Source organism: Prunus persica, chromosome G3 (assembly GCF_000346465.2).
Source record: "Prunus persica cultivar Lovell chromosome G3, Prunus_persica_NCBIv2, whole genome shotgun sequence".
In the NCBI taxonomy this organism is placed as follows: Eukaryota; Viridiplantae; Streptophyta; class Magnoliopsida; order Rosales; family Rosaceae; genus Prunus; species Prunus persica.
In genome coordinates this window covers 20,512,403-20,537,982 of record NC_034011.1, presented here as the reverse complement: position 1 = coordinate 20,537,982, position 25,580 = coordinate 20,512,403, and the positions used below count along the sequence as shown (strand labels likewise).

Sequence of the window (25,580 nt, the reverse complement as noted above, 5' to 3'; positions counted from 1 at the left end):
AGCTGTTCTTCCATGACCCATCATCCAATTCTGCGCTTCAGGGGGAGATACGAAGTGAAGAACATAATTGGAGCAACTTGGAAAACAAAGAAATTCTTCTATGTACAGAAATGATTGATCATCCCGAGTCTGGAGCACGAGATTACTCTCTGTTGAAGAGTGACCAATCGCTCATTCATAGCGATCAATTGCCTGACCCACCTGATCCATGCGAAGATATTTCTGATCCGAGTCCCACACCTACAGACAATACAGAACAACAAGATGAAGACCCCCCTTCTAACTCAACAGTACCAACAGACCAATCTCCTGAGAATATCCTTGAGGTAACTACTCCTACTAGACTTGTGCGTTTAAATGATAAAACTATTGGATATCAATTACCTTTCAGGCAAAATCGTGGGAAGCCACCAAACCGTTATTCACCGGATATTGGCAAGACATCCAAGTATCCAATTGCAAATCATGTATCCACTGAGAAGCTGTCTGAACCACTCAAGGCTTTTGTGCATCAGTTGTCTGCTATTCATATTCCAACCAAGGTTTCTGAAGCATTGAAAGATCCTAAGTGGGTCCAAGCTATAAAAGAGGAGATGAAAGCTCCTGAGAAAAAACAGACTTGGACATTGGAGACTATACCACGAGGAAAAAAGACTATCGGATGTAGATGGGTGTTTACTATAAAACACAATGCAGATGGATCTATCGAGCGATACAAGGCAAGACTTGTGGCAAAAGGGTACACACAGACCTATGGTATAGACTATGAAGAAACTTTTGCACCAGTTGCAAAGTTAAACATCGTCAGAGTCTTATTGTCCCTTGCAGCTAATTTGGATTGGCCACTACACCAGTTTGATGTAAAGAATGCTTTTCTACATGGCGAACTCACGGAGGAGGTGTACATGGACATTCCTCCTGGATATAATACTACTCAGACTGGAACAGTTTGCAGGTTACGAAAAGCATTGTATGGATTGAAACAGTCACCACGTGCATGGTTTGGACGGTTCACCATGGCAATGAAGAACAATGGTTTCAAACAGTGCAACTCAGATCATACTCTGTTCTTGAAACATCAAAAAGGGAAGGTAACAGCATTAATAATCTATGTTGATGATATGATTATTACTGGGAATGATAAACAGGAAATATCACAGCTACAAGACTATCTGGCTACGGAGTTTGAGATGAAGGATCTAGGTGGACTCAAGTATTTCTTGGGAATTGAGGTGGCTCGATCGCAGCAAGGCATATTTCTCTCTCAAAGGAAATATGTCTTAGACTTGTTGACAGACACAGGAATGCTAGATTGTAAACCTGCGGACACTCCTATTGTTCAGAATCATCATCTTGGAGAATATCCGGATCAAGTTCCAACTAACAAAGAAAGATACCAAAGGTTAGTGGGAAGATTGATCTATTTGTCACATACTCGACTAGGGGTGGGCACTCAAACCGGCGAACCGAAAATCCAAACCAAACCGCACTGAACCAAACCGGAAAAAAACCGAGTTGACCAAAAAGTCAAAAACCGGTCAAAAACCGAACCGGACCGGTTTGGACCGGTTTCGGATCCGGTTCCATGTCTTCAAAAACCGAACCGGGCCGAACCGAACCGGTGAAACTAAAAAAATATATAATTTCAATATATATATTTATATTTAATGCTATATTTTTAATTTCACTAAAAAAAACATAATATTTATCCAAGTTCAATGTCAAAATATCTCTATTTTCTCACTTTAATATTTATTTTTTATATGAAATTGAATAATTTGTTAATTTTCAAGTAAAAAAATAATATTTCAGTTGAGAATTGTATTAAAAAGTAATTTAAAAAAATAATTTTTATAATCCGGTTCAAAACCGAACTGAACCGGAACCGGACCGAAATCGGTTCAAACCGAACCGGACAGTTTTTAAAATTTTTTTAATTAAAACCGAACCGAACCAAACCGGATGAATAGTATTGGATCGGTTCTAATTTGAGGCAAAAACCGGTCCAAACCGAACCGTGCCCACCCCTATACTCGACCATACATTGCTTATGCGGTGAGCGTTGTCAGTCAATTTATGCACTCTCCAAGTGAAGACCACATGAATGCAGTTCTTCGGATACTTAGATATTTGAAGTCTGCACCTGGAAAAGGACTTATGTTCTCAAAGCATGGTCATCTAAATATTGATGGTTATTCAGATGCAGATGGGGCAGGTAATGTAACAGATAGAAAATCCACATCGGGTTACTTCACATTCGTGGGAGGTAATTTGGTGACATGGAGGAGCAAGAAACAGAATGTAGTAGCTTTATCCAGTGCAGAAGCCGAGTTCAGAGGCATGACTAAAGGGATTTGTGAACTTCTTTGGTTAAGAAAGTTGCTTATTGAACTCGGGTATAAACCTACATCCACAATGAATCTCTTTTGTGACAACAAGGCTGCTATAGCCATTGCACAGAATCCGGTTCAGCATGATCGTACTAAACATGTTGAGGTGGATCGACACTTCATCAAACAGAAGCTTGAGACTAAAGTGTTTCAGTTTCCTTTTGTGAAATCCGAGGATCAATTGGCGGATATTTTGACAAAGGCAATTTCCAGTAAAGCATTCCACAATTCACTGGATCAGTTGGGCATTGGCGACATCTATGCACCAACGTGAGGGGGAGTGTTGGTGTGACTTGTGGATATTGACTTACTTTCCTTACACACCAAGAATTCCCATTATAATTGTAATTGATTTACTTTAATTCCTGATTTCCTACTGTAAATAGATTTAGGAATTTATTATTTACTTGCCCATTCAGGTTTCGTTGTATTATAAATATGACCTCCTACAAGGAGAAGAATACACAGAAAATTCCCACAAACAAATATTCTCTCATAATTTTCATATTTTAGCAAATGCTAGGGAGACCAACTTTAGATACCAACTTGTGTACCAACTCTCTAATAGAGTGTGTGACCCATTGTATTGGTGGGCTCCACCTCTATTAGAGAGTTGGTATATAAGTTGGTATCTAAAGTTGGTCTCCCTAGCATGACCCTATTAGTGATATGCGAATGTGTGGATGATTATTTATTATTAATGTATTTATACGCAAATAACTCATACATCAGCGATACAAAATGAAACTGATGTTAGCAATGCTCATTTATTATCAAGATTTTAACTTGCAAGCACTACTTTCGCCGTCTTCCATGAATTCACACTAGTGTTGTTTTTCTTGCTTAAATAAATATTTAATTGTTGTTAGTTAAAATCTTGATTAATCCATGTAAACATAAACCAAGGAGGAGATTATGTGAATGTACTCAATCTCAGATTAGCTTGAACCCATTTGATCAATAGAAATATTTTTATAATGTGATAACACTGTTTTATTATTTTCGACCAATAATATAATAACACACAGAAAAATTATTCCTCCTATAATTAAACTATTGACCGTAAATAACACAAAATAATATTCCCATTCTATGAAATTCTCTCTCCATCCATCTGATCATATATCTTCCCTTTGCAGCTTAATACAATAATCAATTAATTGTCATTGAAAGTTTGATGTGATTACAATTGTTAATAATTACTCTCTCTCCTCTGTATCCCTATGCTGTGGGTCTAGATCCTAGACTAGCTGACCTCTCTGACAAAAAGTTGATTCAACCGACAGTAAAAATCTATGGTAATATTAGACCGGTGTAACATATAGTAGTATAAATACCATCCCTCTCTTTTCTATTCACATAGCAGACTTGTAACACTATCAGAGAAGCTTCAAGCTCCAATTGCTCGAGCTTACAACTTTGTCCATGGCCGGAAGCACTTTTTGGCCTGTGGTTCTATTTGGAATGTTTTTTGGCTCCCTTTTGGGTCTCATTTTAAACCACTTCTTACCCTTAATGTTGCTAAGGCTTAATGGTAGCCCTCCACCCAAAGGGTCTTTTGGGTGGCCTATATTGGGACAAACACTTGCCTTCTTGAAGCCTCATCCATCTAATTCTCTTGGTGCCTTCCTTCAACACCATTGTTCTAGGTAATAGCAAACACTAATTAATATTGCCTTCTATATGTTTAATTCTTGTTTTATCTCATCTAATTGAAGGGTTAGAGTTTTTAAAAAAAAGGTTAATTTGATTTTTCAGGTATGGGAAAGTGTTTAAATCGCATTTGTTCCTGTCTCCCACAATTGTGTCATGTGATCAAGAGCTCAACTACTTCATACTTCAGAATGAAGGCAAGTTGTTTGAATGCAGCTATCCAAAGCCCATCCATGGAATCCTTGGCAAGAGCTCCATGCTTGTGGCTGTGGCTGATACTCACAAAAGGCTCAGAAATGTGGCTGTCTCCTTGGTCACCATTACCAAGTCCAAGCCTGAGTTTCTCAGTGACATTGAAGCCACAACCATTAGCATACTTCACTCTTGGAAAGATAAATCACAAGTCATCTTTTGTGAGGAAGCCAGAAAGGTACAATATCCTCAAGGAGAAAAAATTTCGTGTCCCAGTTTCATTGTCTATCTCTCTACTCGAGTCATGTCACCTATCAGAAGAGGATAGAGAGAGGGAGCAATGAAATGAGGATATGGAAGTATTTTATCCTTATCTTGGATTTATTATTATTATTATTTTTTTTTTGGGTTTCTCTGTGTATGGTTTAATTGCATATTAATTATTTTTTGGTTCCACATGCATGCAGTTCACATTCAATGTAATAGTAAAGCAAGTGCTAGGTTTGACCCCAGATGAGCCACAGACCACAAGAATTCTTGAAGATTTCTTGACTTTCATGAGAGGCCTCATTTCACTCCCTCTTTACATTCCTGGAACCCCATACGCAAGAGCTGTTAAGGTACCCCAGATGAGCAACATCTTGTTGTCAAACTTATATACAAAACAAATGTTTATGTTTTGAGACTGTAAATTCGGACCACATATTGAGATACAACTTAGCATGATTGATTAATGGTTACCTTGTGTTATCAGACAGTCGGATATATACCATTTTCATTTTTAATATAAAGTCACTAAATTAATATATTTAAATAATTTGTTCAAGATATATCTATAGCCTTTGCTTCTTTTCTTTGTTTTTATTTTGTTGCAAAAAAGAAAAGAAGAAAAAAAAAAGTAGCTAGAGGCATGCGAGAGCATTAACGGTCTCTTTACAGGCTAGACGGAGGATATCTTCAACTGTGAAAGCAATTATAGAGGAAAGAAGAAGACAAGCAGCTGAGACAAGCACTAATTCCAGCAGTAGTAAAAGGAGTGATTTTCTTGAGATACTTATGGATGTTGATACCTTATCTGAAGATGAAAAAGTGAGTTTCATCTTGGATTCTCTATTGGGTGGCTATGAGACTACCTCTCTCTTAATCAGCATGGCAGTTTATTTTCTAGCTCAATCACCTTCTGCATTACAACAATTAAAGGTGCAACCTTTTTATTTATATATATATATATATATAATTCTTTAAGATTTTATTTTCTCTTTTTTGGCCAAGACACATAAATGACATTTAATTAATTTTTTCTTTTTAATTTTATTTTTTATTATATAAAGGTGGAGCATCAGAACATTAGAAGAGGGAAGCAGAAAGAGGAGTATTTGAACTGGGAAGATTATAAGAAAATGGAGTTTACCCAAAATGTAAGAAAATTCTCATTTATTTAGCATTGTTTTGTCAAAATTAGGAAAGGAGAGGCGGAAACTCACACACACAAATACCATAGTGACTTAAATCCATGACTAGTTGAGAGCACACCAAAGAACTCGGCAATGAACTAACACCCATTGCCTTCGTTTTATTTAGCATTGTTTAGTTTTATTTTTGTGTCAGACATTTTTTACAAATTGTTTTTCTTTTATTGGCAGGTGATCAACGAAGCTCTCAGATGTGGAAACGTTGTAAAATTCGTGCACCGAAAGGCTCTCAAAGATGTGAAATTTAGAGGTAAAAGTAGTATTAAAATATGCCTAAGCACAACCAAAAGCATGGAGAACTTTTTTGTACTTTGGCACTTTGCAGTATGTGACGATCGATCTGTTTAATTAAATTAAAAAATAAGTGGTCTTTTTTTCTTCCTTTTTTCTAATGCAACTTTCTGCAGATTATTTAATTCCATCTGGCTGGAAAGTTCTACCCGTCTTTAGTGCAGCTCATTTGGACCCTTCCCTTCATGCAAGTGCTCTTGAGTTTCATCCTTGGAGATGGGAGGTAATGAAACATAAAATCAAACCTCATGATTTAATCTGATACACTTTTGGCTTACCGAAGAAAATCTTATGTGTAACCGGTTGTATAAATAAGCACAAGTTACAGAGTAATATAGTGTTAGAATACGATACATCGAATTTTTAATTTTTTTTTTGTTGGTGTATTAACTAAATGCAATATTGTGAAAAATAATTTGAACAGAAAATTCAGAGCCAAGACCAAACGTGCAAGAGATTTACTCCCTTTGGTGGAGGGTCTAGATGCTGTCCTGGATCTGAACTTGGGAAGCTTGAAGTTGCAATTTTTCTCCACCACCTTGTACAGAATTTCAGGTAATTATATAATTAGATTATAATTATAATTATTTTTCAATTTCACAAATATTATGTACTACTTTAAGTATTAGGCAAAATAAATGTGGAATTAAGTTGATGATCAAGGACCAATTTTATGTGTAGGTGGAGGACTGAGGATGATGACCAACCCATAGCGTTTCCATACGTGGAATTTCAAAGAGGCCTGCCACTGCACTTGGAGCATTGCCCTATCAATTGACGTAGGGGTTTTTTTTTTTTTTTTTGGGTGCTCTTTTTCCAACCCCTCTTTCCTTCTTCAACCCTATCCCTCCTTTCCTTATTTGTTTTTTTTGGGTGGCTTGAAGATGGGCATTTATCTCACTATTTTTTTAGTGGAGCTAGGCTTTTGGTAATATTCCACGTTAAGTCTTATATTTTGAAAAGTTCTAATCCTGTAAACTTGAATTCCTACTTCCAAAGTTTCTTCGCATAAATGATAATACCATGATGATAAGTTTAGTTTTCGTAATTTTCGATCTAACACGATAATACGATACAAATCTAAGATGATATTATATTAGGACTAATTATTACTAAGCTACTAAGCACACTAATTACAAACACATCTGGTTTTTTCCTTATTTTGACATGATTTAAATGGTTTTGTCTCACAACATGATGGCTTGGACTATTTTTGCCTACTTCTAGGCAACCTTTACCACAATGGGGCTCCTTACATAATGCTTACCATCTGACCATATCAACTTCCCAAACACATAGTTCTTAGCTGCTTTGGCATCTTTAACCTGCAGGAGTAGTTTAAAGCTCTTCTCTTCACCAATTTTCTTGAACTCCAACTTGTTTGGCTCAACAGAAACCGATATGCCATCTGGGTTCTGGATACGAGCCTTGTAAGTTCCTGGAGTGCCAACATTTTTCACTGTTCTAGTCACCACAAGGGATCCATTGAGTTTAGGGACAGTGATTGAGGGATAGTTGAGGTTAGTGCGACTAATAGCAGGTTTTGGGCACTTATATGTCTCCTCTGAGACCATTTCGATTTGTCTTTTGTTGTATCCATTTGAACATAGAAAGTTCAAGTAATCATTAAGGGACAAGTCATAAACCAAGCCAGGATCCATGGCACTGTTAGGATTAACATGCCCTGCACCATAACTAAATGGTGTTGCCCTATAGAAAGAAGCATTGAGCACTGGTTCTCTGCTATTATCTTGTGTTGTCGCTGTAAAATACGAGAATAAGAAGAAAACATCAGAAAGAAGGATAATGCTTTCTTGCCAGACTATAAGAAAACTTGGCCTATGTTCCTTTCCAAGGAAGATGAGATGAATGGATTAGGGTGTTCTTACCTGTGGTCATGATTGCAGATTTAATAGCTGCAGGGCTCCAGTGAGGATAGAGGGTTTTAAGAAGGCCACAAATGCCGGAAATATGAGGGCATGACATTGATGTGCCTGACACTGAGTTGAACAGAACTCGCCGTTCGTCAAACATTTGATTTGTTGGCCCTTGTGCTTCAGTGTAGGCTGCTATGATATTCACTCCTGGCGCAGTGATATCAGGCTGAATATTCAAAACAAAGGAGCAAAGTATTAAGAAAGTCCAATTCCCTTTGATGAATAGATTTGTGAGATGCTAAAAAAAACCTTAAGGATGTCTGGTGTGATGGTGTTGGGTCCCTTTGATGAAAATGCTGCCATGAAGGGAGCTGGCTTCGTTCCCAGTTGCGTTGTTGGACGCTTTATGTAAGCCCTGGGAGACCTGTCAAAATAAGTAAAATTCTCAATCAATTCACTGTAAGGAAGCTGGTGATGGAACTAGATGTCTGTTTATATGAATGAACTATTGTTCTGCCTGCACTGAGATGAAGCCTATACATCACATTAATGCAGTTAGTGCTGCCAGTTCTTAGTCTGAAACAGGCAAGTTTAGAGGTCCTGTGATGAAGATGAATTATTTATATTTTAAGGCAGGTTCTGTGCATAGGCATGGTTTTGGTGAAATATAATGATTGCTGGTGGCATGTCATCTCACTTAGTTGAATTGATGTAAGCAAAGACAAGGGCACCGTCGGTGAAATTGATATGTGAAGCAGGGAGGACATGTGGATCAGAAATAACTTCGTTCCCGCTAAGCTCATCGTTAGCAAGAATCATTCCCACGGCACCAGCCAGTAAGGCTTGCTCACCCTTGTCCACTCTTGCACTCTCTCCTCGAAGGCAGGCCAAGATCTTTCCCTTCACCTTTTTGAGATCAAGTGTGCCAGCCTTGCATAACAGACTGCAGCATCATATAATAAGCAGATTGCTGAGAGCTTGAATATGGTAGTAGTAAAATGAAAATTAAAAGAACTTGATGTTGTTATTATCCTTACGCTTCTTGAACTGATGCGTTAGCTGCTTTAGCATCTGCAGCACTAATAAGCTGGTAGAACCTTTTCCCCGGCAAGGCCTCAGGCGATAAGCTCTGTCCCTGCAGAACAAAGTAGATACAAATTACAATGGATTTGTGTAGTTTTTCAGGATATGTGATGGAAGTTCCTTTCAAACACCTATAAAAAGTGTATGGCATGTCTTATTATTCTGAGCTTCTTGCAACCGTTTGATGAAAATTAGACAGCAAACATTAAGTAACCTTCATCTACTATGCTTAGGATAAAAAGGGACTATAACCAACCCTGAAGTGCTTCCAGTTTCCAAGGGTGACATAACTGGGGAACTCCCTGTCTATGGTACTGGCACCAACAGTGATCTGCCACGGCGCTACACTGGAGACGGTACCTTCGGCTGGACCGGAATTCCCAGCTGAGCAAACCACCACAATGCCATGCTTAACAGCATGAAAAGCACCTATTGCAACACCGTCATTGAAGAATGCAGTGGGATCTCCACCCAGTGACACAGACAATACATCAACACCATCATGGATGGCAATATCAAATGCAGCCAATATATCTGCTTCAAAGCACTCATCTCCATTCACTGGAGGCCAACACACTTTATAAGCTGCAACTCTGGCTTTTGGTGATCCACCCTTTGCTGTTCCATTACCAAACCCAAACACACTTGCCCCAGTTACAAAATTGCCCCCAGCTGTTGACAAGGTGTGAGAGCCATGGCCTTCATTGTCTCTTGGTGAGTCAAAGGAGGAGTTCAGGGTGCCAGCAACTGCAGCATAGCCCTTGTTGAAGTATCTTGCTCCAATTAGCTTCCTTTCATGCAAAATTTTGTCACCAAATGAGTTACAAGATTCTCTCTATGGGTAAATAATTAAATGATGGAATTGATCCAACACAAAGTTCAGAGCGAAAGGTTGCTAAAACCAGTCAGAAGATGCCCTTATTTTACACAAACACATGTTCTGAACCTGTCTTCTCTCTCATTATTATAATAATTTGCTTGCTTACTCTACATAAATATATGCTTTAAAATTATTATAATAATTTTAATCTAATTGCAGCAATGCATCTTGAAAATGGGATCAGATGCCATGAGGACCAGAAGCAATTGAACCGAAAGAGAACATGTCTGCAGTTTTACTATCTATTTTTTTTATATTCATCTTATTGATGATAAAGGCAGATTTATCTCATCCAGTTTTATGCTGTTCTAGGTTTCTAAAACAAGTTTGACTCAGCTTTATGAGAAAGCTGCAAATGGATCCTGCTTTATAGATACCATTTCACCCCACTACAACTAAAGCAGATCATCTTTGTTGGACCATGAATTTGGATATTTATAAAAAATAAAAAAAAAAGGGCCTGACTACAAAGAACAAAAAAGAGGTTCTCTTTCTTGCTTCAATTTTAACACATTTCAGCAATGAGTTAAGTGTTGTGTTGTAGAAAAAGCAAACAGAAAGTAAATCAATCTTCCACAGAAAGTAGGTATAAAATAATGAATACCTGTTGCAGTAAAATTCAGAATCTGTCTCATTTTGGCAGATTCCTTTCCACTTGGATGGAATTGGTCCATACCCTTCATCACTAAAGCTATTGGACTCTGGCCATGCGCCTACAATCCCATTCAACAACAGTGAGGCTAAAAAGAATGCTCAACAGCAAAGCAACGCACATTCTTTTTAGAATTACAATTATTTCATATTTTCATCCGTTGGCCAAGCCACCGCACATAATTGCACACTTGTTATGTTTTTTTTTTTTTTTAAAGTATAAACGATAGTTTAAACTAGAGGGGAGAGAGATTTCTCACATACAGGCCCACAACTATAATGCCGTGAGAATTTAAACCTGAGATTCTGTCTGTATACACTGCGTTGGCTCCTTATGTTAATCATAAAAGAAAGTAATAAATAAAAAAAGACAAGAATCTTTAATAGTTGCAACTTGCAACAGATGTAATAATTTTTTTCTTTTAATGGTGGCCCAGAACTAAAAAAATACCTTCAATGAGAGTTTATACCCTTCATGGAAGCCTTAAAATACAACCTGGCCTAATTAATTATTAGTATATTACTATTAATTAATCCTCTAGAAGAAAGAGCTCTCAATGAGTCAATGTTCATGCATTTTTGTCGTATACAAGGACGTGTATTTAGCTAGCACCATTGAAATTGTTTAATATCAGCGGCACCAAACCAGCCAATGGTTACAGAAATGAAAATCAATTTTATAAACATGATTTTGTTGAAAGGCACTGTTGTTGAAATGAGTGAGGATAAGTCAACATCCAGATCAAACTTATTTTAGTGCATGAACATGACTTGAAAGTGAAGCAAAATTTTATAAAATTTTATAAAATTAATAAAATAAATAAATAAAAGAAGAAGAAGAAGAAAAACTGACCAGTATCGAGGTTTCCTATGATTGTATCTTCACCATATCTTGCCTTGTTCCAGATTGAGTTGGGTGGAGTAACACCATCATGCTCAAGTCCCAAGAAATCCCATGATCTAGTTGTGTGTAATTTTCTTCCCTGGTTCAAGAAAATGGAGACTACTTTTGGATGCTCTGTAGGGTTTCAATGGCAAGCATGAGAAGAACAAGTATACAAAACAGAGGAGAAAGAAGATTATTAAAAAAAAAAGAAAAGATTCTCACTGGCTATCTGAGCTGCCTCTTCTTCTTCTAATGTGGCAGCAAAGCCATTGATGTGCCTTGTGTATGAGTAAAAGATGGATTCTTTTGCAACTTCATGGCTGCATTTTGCAGACAAATTCAAACATACGATCTCAGAAAGATGGTGTATATGTATTTTAGTAGTTGGTGCTAAAATGTGTTTAAGTACCTGCCCAAGAAGGACCCAAGAAACTCATAGTGATTCTCTGTCACTTGGTTCAGTTCAAGTTCTGAGAAGTTTGGGGGATGTGAATGTGATCCCAAGTACACCACATATGACTACACCAATAACAGTAGAAGCAGGCAAGCAAGTACATAATGAAAAAATAAAGAAAAAAAGAAAAATCATGACAGTAGGCATAGCAATGGGAGCTACTCCTTTTTTTCTTGATTTTTTTTAATGGAAGAAAATAAGATTGAATGCTCACCTTTTTGATGGCAAAGGTGGGTCTGTGAAGTACAAGGGAGGAGAGAAGGAAGGACAGGAGGTAAAGAGCTATGGTTGGTCTTGGTGGCCTCATTGCTTTGTTTGGTTGGTTGATTGACCCTTGTTTCTTTCTTGCCCCTTGTGGAAGGTAAACTTTGGGTTTTATTTATACAAAACCTCCAATAGATGTGGCAGAAAGAACCCTGCTACCAAATTGTACAGGTATTATTAGCTTAACTGCATAATGTTATTATTTATTAAAGAATAATTGAATTGAATTAAATTAAATTAAATTAATGTGACCTTGTGGACCCTATTATGATAATAATTGATTGATTGAAAATAAACAAGGGGTTGGTGGAATGGACTGGGGGAATCTGAGTTTTGAGCCTTATGTAGCCAAGGATAAAACAGTGAAATTGGCAAATGGGATATTGCCACGTGTAGAAAAGGTTGGATATGCTCTTCCACTAGCTAGTCCAATGCAGGCTGATGAAAATGCTATGTACTTAAAATGGAGGGGAACTTATTTGAGCAAATTAGCTATACATGGCTTCATCAAACCTTAATAAGTTTGAACTTCTGCTACATATGCCATTGTCATCCGTTAGTGGGAGCTCTATATAGCCTTTGTTACAACTTACAAGCATCTGCGGTTCATATATGACACCCTCATCTCATTATAGAATGACTCAAATTCCGCGATTTTGTCCTAAAAATATCTGAAGGCCAATTCTGGCTTTCCTAAGTTGGTTGGGTTGGGATTTTATGAATGAACATACAATTGAATTTAGAAGGAAAAAGACAAATTAAAAGCCAAACAAACATGTGGCCCATGATTCACTTTCTTGACTATGGTTAGAATGGGCGGGGCTTGTTTAAAATTCAACCTAGACTTTCTGAACTAACCTATTTTTAGTAGTCTACTACATATCCAACTTCAAACCAATCAGCCTTTGTTGGGAATATCTATTACAAAACATGAACCCAATACAACTATTTGTGCAACACAAATACCAAATCCCTACACATTTCCCCTAATACAACTATTTGTGGCACATAAATACCAAATACCTCAAATTCCCCCTAATTTAGCCATTCAGATTGCCAAAAGGGTAAATGAAGTTTTACTAAAAGGCTTCAAATTAGTGTGTATGTGTGTGTGTTTATTGTATTAATCAATTGATGACTAAAAAGTTACATTTAAACTCATATATATAAGTTTTAAATTACGTCACACGTGAAGTGATATTGCATTTAAAAACTTCAAATTTATATTTTTACTTAAATCTCATTTAGGTCTTACTTTTACCAAACTGATGCGAGGTTTTAACATGATTCAAATCTAAGCAACTTTTTTTTAGCATGATCAATAAATATAATACATGTAGCATTATTAATATACTATAATCATACATCATTATATGTGCTATAAAGTTGTCACGTGTTTCACTCAAGTCACATCACTCATGAGAGAGGGGATGTGTTTTGACCTATATCTCACACTAGAAGTATAAAGACTTCCATTTTTATGTAATAATGCACTAGGCCTTTCCACAATCATTCCCAATTTGGTTTTTAATTTTTTTGGAATTAAATACACTTACCATCAGTGGCGGATCCACGTTGGGACAAGAGGGGTCGGACGACCCCTTGAAAGGCTGGAAATTTGGCAAGGAACTCCATGAAAGCCCCCTTGGACAGCTGCTGGAAGCCCCCTTGTATGCACACAAAGTGCTCGACGAAAGTCCCAAACGAAATGTCCTGCGCTGCGCGTATTTTTTTTTTAAACGAGCCTTGCCAAACGACGTCGTTTGGTCCAAGGCTCAGTCAAATTTTTTTTAATTGACCTGGCCTCAAAACGACGTCGTTTTGGGCCAGGTTTTAAAAATTAAAAAAAAAAAAAACAGATTACAGAACAGCACGCACAGCAGCACAGATTCATTTTCTCCAAACCTTTCATTCCCAATTCCACAGCCCCTCTTCCCATCCTCTCAAACCCTAACCTCCCAACCTCCCAACCTTCGACAACCTCCATCAACTCTTCGCCGGTGGCCCAGTGCCGATCACCACCACCTTCTACCGCCGTCCGCTGCCCATTTTTTAAACTACAAGTAAGTAAGCATGGAAAATCTGATATTAATAATTATAGTGATAATATATATTGTTGATATTGATATTTTTTTTAATGTAATGAAATTTATGAATATGAATCATATTGATTGATTGAGTTTATGCTTGAAATTTATGGATATGAATCATATTGATATTTTTTTTTATGTAATTAAATTTATGGATATGAATCATAATGATAATCATATTAATGTAGATTGATTGAGTTTATGCTTGATTGATAATATGAATTGATTGGGTATATTAAATATTGATTGCTATTTGATATGATAATTTGGTATATTGAATATTGATTGATATGGGCTTAGGGAGTATATTGAATATTGAGAGTGGGTTATTGAAATTTTCATATTCATATGATAATTTGGATAAAAATTAATGATTGATTGAATTAATTGATTTGTAGATTTATGGAACGATTCTTTAAAAGAAAATTATCTACGGATAGTTCTTCTCTGTCTAATCCGGGTAGTTCAAATGCAAGACCAATTGAAGTAGATGAGATCTTAGCTAATCTTCAAGCAGACCCTGGACTAAGAACTCGAATGGCGGATTATAGTCCTAATATTCGGGATGAGATCCGAAGAGCATATCTACAAAAGGGACCTTGTCAACCTAGAAGTTATAAGTTCCCACAAACTAATCAATCAGGAATTAATAGACGCTTCATTGCTCATTGGTTTGATGATCATGATTGGTTGGAATATAGTATTGCTAAAGATGCTGCGTTTTGTCTTCATTGTTATCTCTTCAAATCTAATTTTGATCAAGTGGGTGGTGATGCATTCACTGGGGTAGGCTTCAATAATTGGAAGAAGGCGAAAGAAAGATTTAACCTTCATATTGGACCGGTTGGTAGTGTTCACAACCAAGCTAGAGAAGTTGCTTACAATTTGATGCATCAAACTACACACATTGAAACAATTGTGATCAAGCAAACAAGCCAAGCTCGCACGACTTATCGCACTTGCTTGAATGCATCACTTAAGTGCACTAGGTATTTGTTGTGGCAAGGGTTTTCTTTTCGTGGTCATGATGAAAGTGCACAATCAAGTAATAAAGGGAATTATTTAGAGCTCTTGCAATTTCTTGCGGATCATGATGAAAAAGTTAAGGCCGTTGTGTTGGAAAATGCTCCAGGAAATTTAAAGTTAATAGCTCCTTCAATTCAAAAAGATCTTGTCAATTCTTGTGCCAAAGAAACCATTGATCTTATCTTGAGTGATGTAAAAGATATATATTTTTCAATAATGGTGGATGAAGCACGTGATGTTTCAATAAAGGAGCAAATGGCGATGGTGTTGCGTTATGTGAATGACAAAGGACAAATAATTGAAAGGTTTGTGGGGGTTCAACATGTAACCGACACTACTTCAAGTGCACTAAAGGAAGCAATTGATGAATTCTTTTCTTCCGCGAATTTGAGCTTTTCCAAGCTACGAGGACAAGGTTATGATGGAGCTAGCAATATGAGAGGTGAGTTCAATGGCCTTAAGACAAAGATTTTGAGAGAACAACCTTGTGCATTTTATGTTCATTGCTTTGCTCATCAACTTCAACTAGCTCTTGTTGCGGTAGCAAAGAAAAACATTGATGTCAACTCTTTTTTCACAACGGCTAATAGTTTGGTTAATGTTGTTGGAGCATCTTGTAAGCGTCGCGATGCACTTAGAGCACAATACCAAGAAGAGCTTGTGAGAGCTTTTGAAGATGATTGTCTTATAACGGGGCGTGGCTTAAATCAAGAAAGGACTCTCAAACGTGTCGGCGATACACGATGGAACTCACATTATGGTACGTTGATTAGTATCATTTCTATGTTCCCATATGTGGTGAATGTGCTTCAAATGATTGTTGATGATAATCCTAATGATAGTTCGGGTGAAGCCTATAAGTTATGGAGAGAAATACAATCTTTTGAGTTTGTGTTTCACTTATTTGTAATGAAAGCTTTATTGGGAATAACAAACACTTTGTCTCTAGCATTGCAAAAGAAAGATCAAGACATTGTGAGTGCAATGAATTTAGTGAAAACATGCAAGGAAAACCTACAGTTGATGAGGGATAATGAGTTTGAAGAATTGGTTGAGCAAGCATCTTCGTTTTGTTACAAACATGATATTATAGTTCCTACCATGGATGAGGAATATGTAATTCCGGGGAGATCACGGCGTAATGCTCCAATGAAGACAAATTATCATCGTTATCGTGTGGAGATCTTTATTCATGTAATTGATGGGCAACTTGCGGAATTAAATGATCACTTCAACGAGGTAAGTACTGAGTTACTTACTTGTTTGGCATGCTTGAGTCCAAAAAATAACTTTGTGGCTTTTGACAAACGAAAGCTAGTTCGTCTTGCTCAATTTTATCCTTATGATTTTTCGGATAGAGACCTATTGATGCTTGAAGATCAACTTGGTGTTTATGTTCATCATATGCGTTCGATTAGTGATTTTTCTCAATTGGAAGGGATTAGTAGTCTTGCGGAAAAAATGGTGGAGAAAGGAATGCATGAAATATTTCCTTTTGTGTATTTGCTTCTTACATTGGCTTTGGTTTTACCGGTTGCAACTGCATCAGTGGAGAGGGCATTTTCCGCTATGAATATTATTAAAAATCCACTTCGCAACAGAATGGGAGATCAATGGTTGAATGATAGCTTGATTGTTTACATTGAGAGAGATGTTTTTGCTTGTATTGATAACGAAATTATAATGCAACGTTTTCAGAATATGAAAACTCGTCGTGGACAATTGTAACTTGTATTATTGGTTTTGTTATGAATTATGAATGGAAGTACTATCTTTCTATCTTTTTAGCATTATTTTCTTTGTAGAAAAATTTCAGAATTTTTACACTAAGCCCCCTTAGCTATATAATCCTGGATCCGCCACTGCTTACCGTGTGTTTACTAACATATGATAAGCATGAATTGGAATCAATCAAATACCCATTCCTAAGAAGTAAACATGCCATAAAATCAAGAATGAGATCGATTAACAGAGCAGTTTATCCGATTCCAATTTCTTGATCTAAGTTCCTCAATTCATGTCTTCTCCAACTCATAATAAGTAAATGTAAAGAAGAAACACGGGGTATGCCAAAAGGAAAAACTTTATGTTATTCATCAGGCAATGCAAATGGTGGTGAGGGAAGTAGGTTTAGGTGAGAGAACCGTTCTCAATATATCTCATCGTCTCCCAAAGAAAGATGAAGCTACAAGCAAAAATGCAACAAAGACCCATACATTGATGATTGATTTGATAAATAATCAGCATGCAGCCCATATACACTTTCCTTACACGTCTGATTTTACTTTACTTAATGGGAAGTGTTTATTGTTTAGTTTGGGATTATATGTTGACATGAGTCGTATATTCCTTAATGAATTAGGATTATATTTATTTTCTTTTTTATTTTAGTCCTATTAAAATTAGGATGTATTTCCTATTGTAACTCATGATTTTGGACATGGCTATATAATCACTATTATTGTACCCTATCAATACATTAGTTGCAATTATCCCTAAGAAAAGTAAATTAGTAGATCATCCAATTGAGACCATTTATTAGTTTGTTTTCTTGTAACTAATAGATAAAAAGAGGCTCAACAAATTGCCTCACCACAACAACTAACCAATTGGTGCACCTCTATATAAATTCTCTACTCTCTCTGTCCCTAAACACCACAGTTTTGTACAAAATGGACGGAAAATACAAGATGTCCAATGTACGTTTCTTTTCCACCCCTATATCTCACTGTTATTTTGTCTAACAAATTACATGGAAAATAATAACGATATGTATTCCTTGTTGTTGTTCTTCTTCTTCTCTAATTGCAGGTTTCCGGTGCAATCATTTTTATACTGGGATTATTTTTTCTAAGAGCTGCAGAATGTAGAACACCAGCGAATCGGGGCACGGTCAAGTACTCTGCCCTTAGCTGTCGAAGGCACAGTGCTCTTTTGACTGATTTTGGAGCTGTTGGCGATGGCAAAACGTCCAACACAAAGGCCTTCAAGGCGGCCATTGATCATCTAAGCCAGAGTGCATCCGACGGCGGAGCACAGCTTATCGTACCACCGGGGAAGTGGCTCACCGGGAGCTTCAACCTTACCAGCCATTTCACCCTTTTCCTCCACAAGGATGCTGTTATTCTTGCAACTCAGGTTTATTTCTCTTGCCTTTTTTGGTCGAATATATTTCCTTAATTTCTTGAATATTTTAGACTTGATTGATTGTAATTACCTTTTACCATAGAATTAGCTCAATTGATTGTTTTTTGAAACTCAGGTTTAATTTTTGTACATATTTTATTACCATTTTACCATATAATTAGCTTATTTGATTTAGTAATCTACAACATCTCCGACCTACTAATTTCAGAAAAAGAAACACCGACTTAGTAATCTACAAACATAGGAAAAACAGTAACTTATACATGCAGAAAGTCAACTCATTGACTTTAATTAATTTATTTTACCTTTTAGGAATAGCTTTTGCTCCTATCACCCAAATCTTTTTCATGTAAATTTATCAATTGGTCACCACCTTTATCATTAATGACCATTTTACATGACCAAATTTACAGGATGAGTCTGAGTGGCCTCTTGTTCCAGTCTTGCCTTCATACGGGAGAGGCAGAGATGCCCCTGGTGGAAGGTTTAGCAGTCTTATTTTTGGAACAAACCTCACCGATGTCGTAATTACAGGTAATTAATTACATATCAGACGCAATTATTTTAAATTTACTGTGATTTTGGATCAATTATGTTAATGACAAAATTGGTATTTGTTTTTTAGGTAACAACGGCACCATCGATGGGCAAGGTATTTCTTGGTGGAAAAAGTACAAAGCAGGTCAATTGAATGAAACCCGACCCTACATGATTGAGATCATGTACTCTAATCAAATCCAAATATCTAATCTTACTTTGGTCAATTCTCCCTCGTGGTTTGTCCATCCTATATACAGCAGGTAGATTTGAGTATTCATCTATCCTGATCGATTTTCTATCCTAGTTAGGGTTCGTTTGTAAATGCTTTTGTGAAAGGCACTTTGGTTTATAAGGGGTTTTTTAAAAATATTTTATTTATTTATAAAAGCACTAGCATGAAACTGATCTGATATGTATACATTATGGTTTGAATTTGCAGCAATATAACAATCCAAGGGCTCACTATCCTTGCACCAATTGACTCTCCTAACACAGATGGCATAGACCCAGGTTGGTTAATTTGCTTCCACTTTGTTCTGGCTCCTTGCTCATATTTGAACATAGTTAATATGTGCACCTATTTTTGTTCCGTTTTCAGATTCATGCTCACAAACTAGAATTGAAGATTGCTTCATAGTCTCTGGGGATGACTGCATTGCAGTAAAGAGTGGATGGGACCAATACGGGATCAAAGTCGGGATCCCAACAGAGCACCTTGTGATCAGAAGACTTACCTGCATTTCACCAGACAGCGCTACCATTGCTCTAGGCAGTGAGATGTCCGGTGGAATTCGTGACGTTCGCGCTGAGGACATCACAGCCCTTAGTACTCAATCCAGTGTGAGGATCAAAACTGCCCAAGGAAGAGGAGCTTATGTCAAAGACATATTTGTGAGAAGAATGACCCTCAAGACTATGAAGTATGTTTTCTGGATGACTGGCTCTTATGGGTCTCATCCGGACCCTGGCTTTGATCCTAAGGCATTGCCTTTGATCCAGAACATCAACTACAAACAGGTTGAGGCTGAGAATGTTACTTACTCTGCAAGGCTGGAGGGAATTCCTAATGATCCTTTTAAGGGAATTTGCATTTCTAATGTGACTATCACATTGACTGAGAAGCCCAAGAAATTACAATGGAACTGTACCAACATTGCGGGAGTTACAAGCAACGTGACTCCAAAGGCATGCGATTTGTTGCCGGAGAAGAAAGAAGTCATCGATTGTCCTTTCCCGGAAGATAGGTTGGCGATTGAAGATGTTAAGTTAGTGACATGTTCTGCCAGTCTCCCCTTCTTCTGAGAGTCATGTAATATATGGGAATTTTGGATGCTCAAATAAGGTAGCATCCTCTGTTTCAAATATATAGGAGTCTGAATGACAAATTGACAATAAAATATAGTAGCTTTCCAAGATTTCCTTCTTTTTCTTTCTATAGACTATCCATTTGTTCACCAAATAATCATTTGATAATGAAAATCTGAAAGAATGGACCTCCGCAACAATCTCAACTGCATTAAGGAACTTACAGGGAAAGCTTCTGTGGAGAATCTCAACTTCGGCCATAGTTTTCCAGTCACTGCATTAATGAATTATTTCAACTGCATGTAGAAACAACTATGACCGCAACAATCTCAACTGCATTAATAAATAATTTTCAGTGACCCCAAAAACACATGTGTTAAAGAATATAACTATAACGTTGAAAACTTGAGTAAATAAATTACAACTTATAATAAAAGGTTCCACTCATAATAGAATTGAGACCCTTTGTGATAAAACTCATACTTGTTGGACTTTGTATGTGGTCAAGTTGAGAATAATATCGATGTTGCTAGTAGTGGGCCATTGACCCCATCTCTCTAAAATTTAACAATATGGGTTAATACATATCGAACAAGAGAATACCACAACCCCAAGAAACTCAGGACACATATCATCAGATGAAGCACAATTCTTAAACGCTCCCAATAATATGAAGCACCTAGACTGAAACACAATTCTTAGACGCTCCCAATAATTACAATTGGATGCACATTGAGTTCCATCCATAACCATAACCTAGTTCGTGAATTATTTCAATCACTTCTAGTACCAACAGAGGATAACCCTTATTTCTAATGCTGGTAATCATTTCAGGGTTTCCATCAATTTTTCGTGACACTGGGTAGATCACAATCAAAATTATATGATTTCATAGAAAGCAAACTGTTGGAGCTGACAAAAGACGCGTTTTTTGTCACTATCCCATGCAATGTCATTTAGAACATCAATACCCTGTTTAAGATATTAAAATTGATAATAAGTAAATTATTAGTTTGAGATGTATGATTTCAAGAAGAAGGAATATGTGCATATGCAAGGTGTCTTCAAGAAAATACTGCCTAGCCTTTCAAGGAATCCATACAGATCAACTACTCCTCCTTATTTGATTCCATTCTCGATTTTGAGGGTATTCGATTACGAATTTTAAGGTGAAACCCATATAATTGTTTATTCATTATGTATTAGTAAAGACGGGAAAGTGAAAAATTGGAATTCTTTCAATACCAATGTGTTAGTAAACACATAATAAACAATAATTAGAATCAATTCAATATCCATTCATGATAAGTAAACATGCCATAAAAAGAAAATACTGATGAAAATGCTTTGTACTTAAAATGGAGGGGGACCTGATTTCAGCAAATTAGCTATAGATTGCTTCATCAAAGCTTAATAAGTTTGAACTTCTGCTACATATGCCATTGCCATCCACTAGTGGGAGCCATATATGGCCTTTGTTACAACTTACAAGCATCTTTTTGGGTGAATTGAGGAAGGAATAAAGTTCCCTAACCTTGTCCTGAAAAAATCTGAGGGCCAATCCTGGGTTTCCTAGGTTGGTTGGGTTGGGATTTTATGGATGAGCATACAATTGAATTGGGCCATGGTTCACTTTCTTGCCCTTGGGGTTAGAATGGGCTGGGTCTGACTTTTTCTAAGCTAACCCAATTCTAGTGGTTTACCATAAATTCAATTTTTTACTCGCATTTCATAAAATCTGGACCATTCAACTAATTCAATGCTCGTGAATATGACACATCGGCTACAGTAAGTTTGTTTCCTTTCTAAAAAAACTCAGACAGAAAAAACAAACAACAATCCCTTTAACAATAAATTCTCTAGTTTTGCCTAACGCTCTCTTGGTTCTTCCTCTGTGTATTTGTAATCTGATCTTCTTTGTTTTTTTGGGTCTTTTGGCTTCTTCTTCTACTTTAATATGGAGCTTCAGCTTACAATATGGGGCAACCAAGACGTAGTAGACTCATAATTGGTTCTGCTTTTCAGAAAACTATGACAAGGAATTTCCTGTGCTTCTGAACAGCAAGTAGGCTCTCCAAGTTCAGGTGTCGTACTACCAAGCCCATTCATCAATCAGAATAGCAATCAATTGGGTATTTTTCCTATTAATTTCAGATTATATAACTACAGCTTGCAATAACAATCAATTGAAATAGTGTATTTGGAATTTAAAATCTATTGATTGGAGCAGATTTCCAATAGTTATCAATTGAGGAAGCCAAAAGAAAAAAAGAAAAATCATATTGCAAAGACACAAGAGGAAGAACCAAGAGAACAGTAAGGGAGACTGGACTCGAGATGGAGATGGAGGGATTTCTTTTCTTTTTAAGTAATAATGCACTAGGCGTTTCCACAATCATTCCCAATTTGGTTTTTAATTTTTTGGGATTAAATACACGTAATTCTAACATGTGCCCCATCTCTCCCACCTTGAAACTTTGTAAGTAGCATTGGTAACATGTCCCACAAACGGCTCTAGGACAGTACGTTAAACCACCTAAGGCAAGGCTGTGATTTGTCTCATGCAGTGACTTTGGCGCCGTCTAATACCGGTCAACAAGGCCATTGGCTCTCTCTTTCTCTTCTCTCTCTCTTTCCTATCACCAGCTGCCTATTTTATACCTGGAACTTTAAAATTTATGGTGAATGCAAAAAAAGTCATCACATCCAACGGCAGAAACAGCCAAACTTGCACATTCCTGCAGCAAAGTTTGAGGACGCTAGCTTTGGCTTTATGCAGCTGCTAATATGATTATAAAGCTGCCCCATTGGATTTGAGGGGAGCAAATTAAGCATTGTTAATTCTGTTTGTTTCCCAAGAAAGAGAAAGAGAGAAATGTTGAAGAAAAAAACTTTTTCAGCCGTCTGTTTGAGAATGCCTAGTGCCATCTAATCTCTCATGATCTGCAATTGGATTTTCTGCTGTCTTTGCCTACTTCTATCACTTCCATATTTTCTTATAAATCCCACTTCTCTCCATACTTCTATTGCAGTGAAGCAAGCAAGTAATTGCAGAGAGACAGAGAGAGATCAAAACTACTATGGTTTTGTTAGCTTCAGATTCATTACTTTAGATGTAAGGCAAGTATGTTTAGCTACCAAATTCTTTCCTTGTTTTTTCCTTTTTCCTTGTTTTTTAGTTGGGTTTTGGCTTGGAAAAATGGGTTGGATTTTAATTCATAGAGTAATTGCTGTGCAGGCCTATTTATGAAGGTTAAGGATGAAGTTCATCCACCAGTCAATTGGGGCATGATGTGCCTGGCTCCCTGGATGCCATCTAAGCAACTAGTCAATCAGAATGTTGACTTTTCTTAGTTGGCATCAGGGGAGTCATGCATGTCAAGCAATTAGACTGACCATCCGATCAACCCTCATGATGATGTTATGTGAAGTCTGATCCTCTCTCATTTCCTTGAAACCTCTCATTTGAAGCTTTCTGGTTTGAAATCTTTGATTTTTTTCAATCTTTTCTTTCAGGGTCAACCCTCCATTTTCTTGTTTTCTAGCCAAGGGTTCAAGCTGGCAAAAACTCAACACAGGAGGCACAACACAACACAAACAACAAAGTTCAAGAGAAAGTCACACAAATTGAAGAATGGAATGTAAATCTGCAGAACAATTGCAGACTCTGAATTTGCCAACTTCCTCTACATAGGTTTTTTTTTTTTTGAAGAGAACTTCCTCTATATATATTCATAAATAATAGTGCTCTGCCCAGCTTTATGTATAGCTAATAATTACATAATAGAGCAACCAGGTTCTTCGTATTGTGGACAGGGAGGGCAAATGTATTGAGCAGGGCAGCCCATGACATACTGGATTATTGCCTCTGGTTCTTTCTTCTTCTCTTCCTCCTTCTTCTTTTCCTCCACAGAGTTCACACTAACCACATCAGCATGCTTCAAGCTTTTTCTGAGCAGAGTTGTGAGCAGAACCACATCAACTCCATCCCCTGTCACTTCTATTAGGCCCTTGTCCTGCTGCAAACTTGCTGAATTCACCCCTGTATATCATATGCCCATATACGTCAGTACAAAACAGATGGGATTAAAAACTGATCTTTGATTAGTAGTGGAGATATATTTAATTATTGGGTTTAAGTTAATTTCTGTGTTTTGATTCAGAATGTTGTGAAAAAGATGGAGTTTTGGCTAATTACCATCAACCCCAACTGCAGTCTTCATAGCTTTGGCTCTGGACTTCTCATCATGCAAAGCAGACAACTTGATCACCACCTTTTGCTGCAAAAAAACCAAAACAACTTTCAATTAGCATAAACCCAAGTCTTGAATTTCTTCCTCTGTTTCCCACAATGCATATATCTTTTGCATGGACCTCAGTTTCACACATACCTTCATGATCCCTGGTTCTTAATTGATGAAGATTGTGATGATGAGCCAAAGATCTCTCAAGCTACTGGCTCTTTTGGGTTTGGGAGATAGATGGTGAAGAGAGAGAGAGAGAGAGAGAGAGAGAGAGAGAGAGAGAGAGAGAGAGTGGAAGAGGTCGTGTCCTATTATGTTGTGGAAAATTGGTGAAGAATGTGAGAAGGGATTTGGTATTTATAGAGAGGCCTCTTGGATGGAGTCTTTGGTGAGCCAAGCCAACCCAAAGTGCTTTGCTGATGAGAAATGAGAATCACTTAGGCAACTTCCTATTGGCCACCTCATTGTGAAATTGGCTATATCCTATATGATTTGTATTTGTTTTACATGTAAGTGTAGATTGTAACATTGATGTTTTTTACTTCTCTTTTTTTATGAAAAGTAATTTGTGTTTCACTTTAGGATCTATGCAACAACAAATTATGATCTCACAAAAAGGTGAAATGGCATTCAAGGTATTATGGATCTTTCTGTGAAGTTTAATCACCCAATGAAGGACTTGACTTGTCAACGAATATGACTTGGGTCTAACAATCCATGTGCTGTATGCAAAATTCTATTAATGAATTGATATAGAAGTATCTATTAAAAGCAATTTGTTACACATCACTTGTCACGCACTTAATTCATGCCCATAAATTGGGGCAGGTGAATCAATTTTTCTTGCACAAGCAAGAAAAATACATAATTGTCATATAAAAACAAGTTTTGTAAAGCATGAAGTCATCACATGATTTTAATCCTAATAAAAGCCACCTCATATGCATATATCAGCAACATCAATGGCACAATATTGGTCTTCTCTCTTGTGGCATAGGGCACGGTGGTAAACGGTTACGATATCACGTACGAGGTCATGTAACTTGTTTTCTCTAATTCTCACATTTCTTGTTCATATGTCAAGTCAGATAAAGAGAATGGTTACATTTACTCGTTTGATGTAAGTTTTTCTTAC

The 25,580-nt window shown here is 37.0% G+C and overlaps 5 protein-coding genes across 5 annotated transcripts; 3 read left to right on the top strand and 2 right to left on the bottom strand.

The window, feature by feature from the left end:
* On the top strand, positions 3,768-7,031 carry LOC18784320 (cytochrome P450 724B1). Its single transcript, XM_020560725.1, has 9 exons — positions 3,768-4,039; positions 4,149-4,473; positions 4,703-4,855; positions 5,175-5,435; positions 5,567-5,653; positions 5,879-5,957; positions 6,115-6,221; positions 6,423-6,553; positions 6,680-7,031. Exons 1-9 carry the CDS (start codon positions 3,816-3,818, stop codon positions 6,774-6,776), a joined length of 1,464 nt encoding a protein of 487 aa, XP_020416314.1. The 5' UTR covers positions 3,768-3,815; the 3' UTR covers positions 6,777-7,031.
* On the bottom strand, positions 7,067-12,214 carry LOC18782029 (subtilisin-like protease SBT5.3). The gene is made up of 11 exons (XM_007217625.2): positions 12,044-12,214; positions 11,785-11,894; positions 11,598-11,695; positions 11,343-11,507; positions 10,443-10,551; positions 9,215-9,749; positions 8,913-9,010; positions 8,573-8,818; positions 8,185-8,299; positions 7,888-8,101; positions 7,067-7,760 (listed from the first exon to the last, which is right to left on the bottom strand). The coding sequence occupies exons 1-11, from the start codon at positions 12,134-12,136 to the stop codon at positions 7,222-7,224; spliced, it is 2,322 nt and encodes a 773-aa protein (XP_007217687.1). The 5' UTR covers positions 12,137-12,214; the 3' UTR covers positions 7,067-7,221.
* LOC109948123 (zinc finger MYM-type protein 1-like) lies at positions 14,150-16,937 on the top strand. Its single transcript, XM_020560060.1, has 2 exons — positions 14,150-14,156; positions 14,582-16,937. Exon 2 carries the CDS (start codon positions 14,586-14,588, stop codon positions 16,935-16,937), a length of 2,352 nt encoding a protein of 783 aa, XP_020415649.1. The 5' UTR covers positions 14,150-14,156; positions 14,582-14,585.
* LOC18783826 (probable polygalacturonase) lies at positions 17,842-20,382 on the top strand. Its single transcript, XM_020560583.1, has 6 exons — positions 17,842-17,908; positions 18,021-18,347; positions 18,770-18,890; positions 18,982-19,156; positions 19,336-19,406; positions 19,495-20,382. Exons 1-6 carry the CDS (start codon positions 17,882-17,884, stop codon positions 20,196-20,198), a joined length of 1,425 nt encoding a protein of 474 aa, XP_020416172.1. The 5' UTR covers positions 17,842-17,881; the 3' UTR covers positions 20,199-20,382.
* Positions 23,798-24,811, bottom strand: LOC18783490. The gene is made up of 3 exons (XM_007217126.2): positions 24,593-24,811; positions 24,400-24,481; positions 23,798-24,243 (listed from the first exon to the last, which is right to left on the bottom strand). The coding sequence occupies exons 1-3, from the start codon at positions 24,596-24,598 to the stop codon at positions 23,978-23,980; spliced, it is 354 nt and encodes a 117-aa protein (XP_007217188.1). The 5' UTR covers positions 24,599-24,811; the 3' UTR covers positions 23,798-23,977.